Source organism: Penaeus chinensis, chromosome 4 (assembly GCF_019202785.1).
Source record: "Penaeus chinensis breed Huanghai No. 1 chromosome 4, ASM1920278v2, whole genome shotgun sequence".
NCBI classification, from domain to species: Eukaryota; Metazoa; Arthropoda; class Malacostraca; order Decapoda; family Penaeidae; genus Penaeus; species Penaeus chinensis.
Genome location: NC_061822.1, coordinates 17016642 through 17019141, shown reverse-complemented (window position 1 = coordinate 17019141; position 2500 = coordinate 17016642). Strand labels below are relative to the sequence as shown.

The following is a 2500-nucleotide window of genomic DNA, read 5'->3' as shown; positions in this document are numbered from 1 at the left end:
GATGATGAATAGATAAGATGAAAAGAAAGGATGTAGAGGGATGAAGGGGAGAGAAGAGGGAAAGAGAGAGAGAGAGAGAGTGAGAGAGAGAGGGGGGGGGGGTGCAGATTGACAAGGAAAGACTGGCAAAACAGACAAATAAAAAGCAGAATAGTAAATAAAGACATATATAAGATTGGACAGATCTATTGTCACAGTTACATCTGAGTATCGAAATGAACTTTCCTCTCTCATTTCAACGAGATATTTCCTTCTAGATAATAATTTATTAATTTATAATAAGTTATCAGTTCAGATAAAGTTATTATTAACAACCCTTTGATCTTTCACATCAAGATTTTAAATATCCTTTCTCTGTGTGGCAATTTGTTTCACTTTATTTGTTTAATTTTCGTTACATAAAACTATATCTTAATTCGAATCTTATCGCCGTTATATCGTCAGCTCAATTACTAACAAACTAATGTTTATTCATGTTAGTTGAATCGCTTACTAATTAATTCATGTAATAATCTTTATTGTCTGAGTCTATCACTTTCCTTCTTCTGTAGATCGTTCGAAAAATAATTTCCTTATCATTTAGCAGCAGAAATCTAATCTTATCTATCAATTTATATCTATATCTATATATTTATCTATCTATCTATCTATTTATCTATCCATATGTGTGAGTGTGTGTGAGTGTGTGTGTGTGTGTGTGTGTGTGTGTGTGTGTGTGTGTGTGTGTGTGTGTGTGTGTGTGTGTGTGTGTCTGTGTGTGTGTGTGTGTGTGTGTGCGGGCGTGTGCGTGTTCGTGACCCCAGTCTAGAAACAACAACGAACCAGAAACACAAGTAACGCCATCAACACTCACCTCGTGTAGTCGGACTTGCAGTAGACATTGTGTTCCCGGATGAAGCACGACGGCTGCCGGTCGAGGGCCAGCTGGCACACGCAGCACCGCAGGCAAGTCTGGTGCCACGACCTCGAATTGACCCGCAGGAGGAACCGGTCGGCGATGACGTCATGGCACCCTTGGCACACCTCGCCCGATCCCTGTGGGTGAGGTCGGACATGGGCAGGATGAGGTGGGTGGGAGAGAAGGGGATAAATTGATAAGGGAAGAAAGAGAGCGAAATAGGGAAAGAGAGAGAGAGAGAGAGAGAGAGAGAGAGAGAGAGAGGGAGGGAGGGAGGGAGGGAGGGAGGGAGGGAGGGAGGGAGGGAGGGAGAGAGAGAGAGAGAGAGAGAGAGAGAGAGAGAGAGAGAAAGAGAGAGAGAGAGAATGAGACAGACAGACGGACAGAAAGATACAGAGAGACCGAGAGTGAAACAAAAATTATACAGTTTAGTGACCTGTACTGACATACTGTAGATTCGACAGGATGAGGTGGGTGGGAGAGAAGGGGATAAATTGATAAGGGAAGAAAGAGAGCGAAATAGGGAAAGGGAGAGAGAGAGAGAGAGAGAGAGAGAGAGAGAGAGAGAGAGAGAGAGAGAGAGAGAGAGAGAGAGAGAGAGAGAGAGAGAGAGAGAGAGAGAGAGAGAGAGAGAGAGAGAGAATGAGACAGACAGACGGACAGAAAGATACAGAGAGACCGAGAGTGAAACAAAAAATATTAAGTTTAGTGACCTGTACTGACATACTGTAGATTCGACTTTCACAATACAGGACATGAAAGCTCTAAAGGTAAGTTACATACACAATATTCAAAAATATTCAGAAGAGAAAGAAAAAAAAACTATATTAATATGAAGCCTGAAAACACTATACAATATTGACCTTGATTTTAATCTCTGGCGCGGAGTAGTGATGAACTATTGAAATTTAGAAAAAAAATAATGAATATATATGCTTTTTCTCTTTCTGTTTTCCTCGCTTTCAAAGGTGAATGTTAATCTAATTGTGAATCATCAGCAGATATTCATCTCCTTTCATGCATGAACACATGGCAACACGTGGCAATAATATACACCATTTGCTTTGATACTCGACCTACTCAGTAATTAAACTCTCTTTTTCCAGAATACATGAGAAATGAATACCCGCTACTGCTTGTTTGTGTGGACCAACAAGCCACTAACCTGAAATAGGGTACCTACAACAAGCAGCAACTATTGACACACACCTAAGTATATGCAACAAGAAAAACTAAGTATACGCAACAATAAGCAACCAGTTATATAGAACAACTGTGTATATATAGCACTAAGCAACCTATTATTCACACACCTAAGTATATGCAGCTCTAAGTAACCTGTTACTTGCACACTATATATATATATATATATATATATATATATATATATATATATATATATATATATCACTAAGCAACTTATGTATATACAGCACTAGGCAACCGGTTATTCGCACACTTAACTATATACAGCACTTAGCAACCTGTCATTCGCACAACTAGGTATATACTACACTAAGCAACCTGTTATTCGCACTAGTATATATAAATAAATATATATATATATATATATATATATATATATAGAGAGAGAGAGAGAGA

General features: G+C 39.0%; 1 protein-coding gene across 1 annotated transcript in view; it reads right to left on the bottom strand.

Moving 5' to 3' along the window:
* LOC125025213 (LIM/homeobox protein Lhx9-like) overlaps positions 1–2500 on the bottom strand; it is a 15996-nt gene that overhangs the window by 12837 nt on the left and 659 nt on the right. The window contains exon 2 of the mRNA XM_047613188.1: positions 854–1035. Coding sequence (XP_047469144.1) covers positions 854–1035 — 182 coding nt within the window. The remainder of the gene's footprint in view (positions 1–853; positions 1036–2500) is intronic.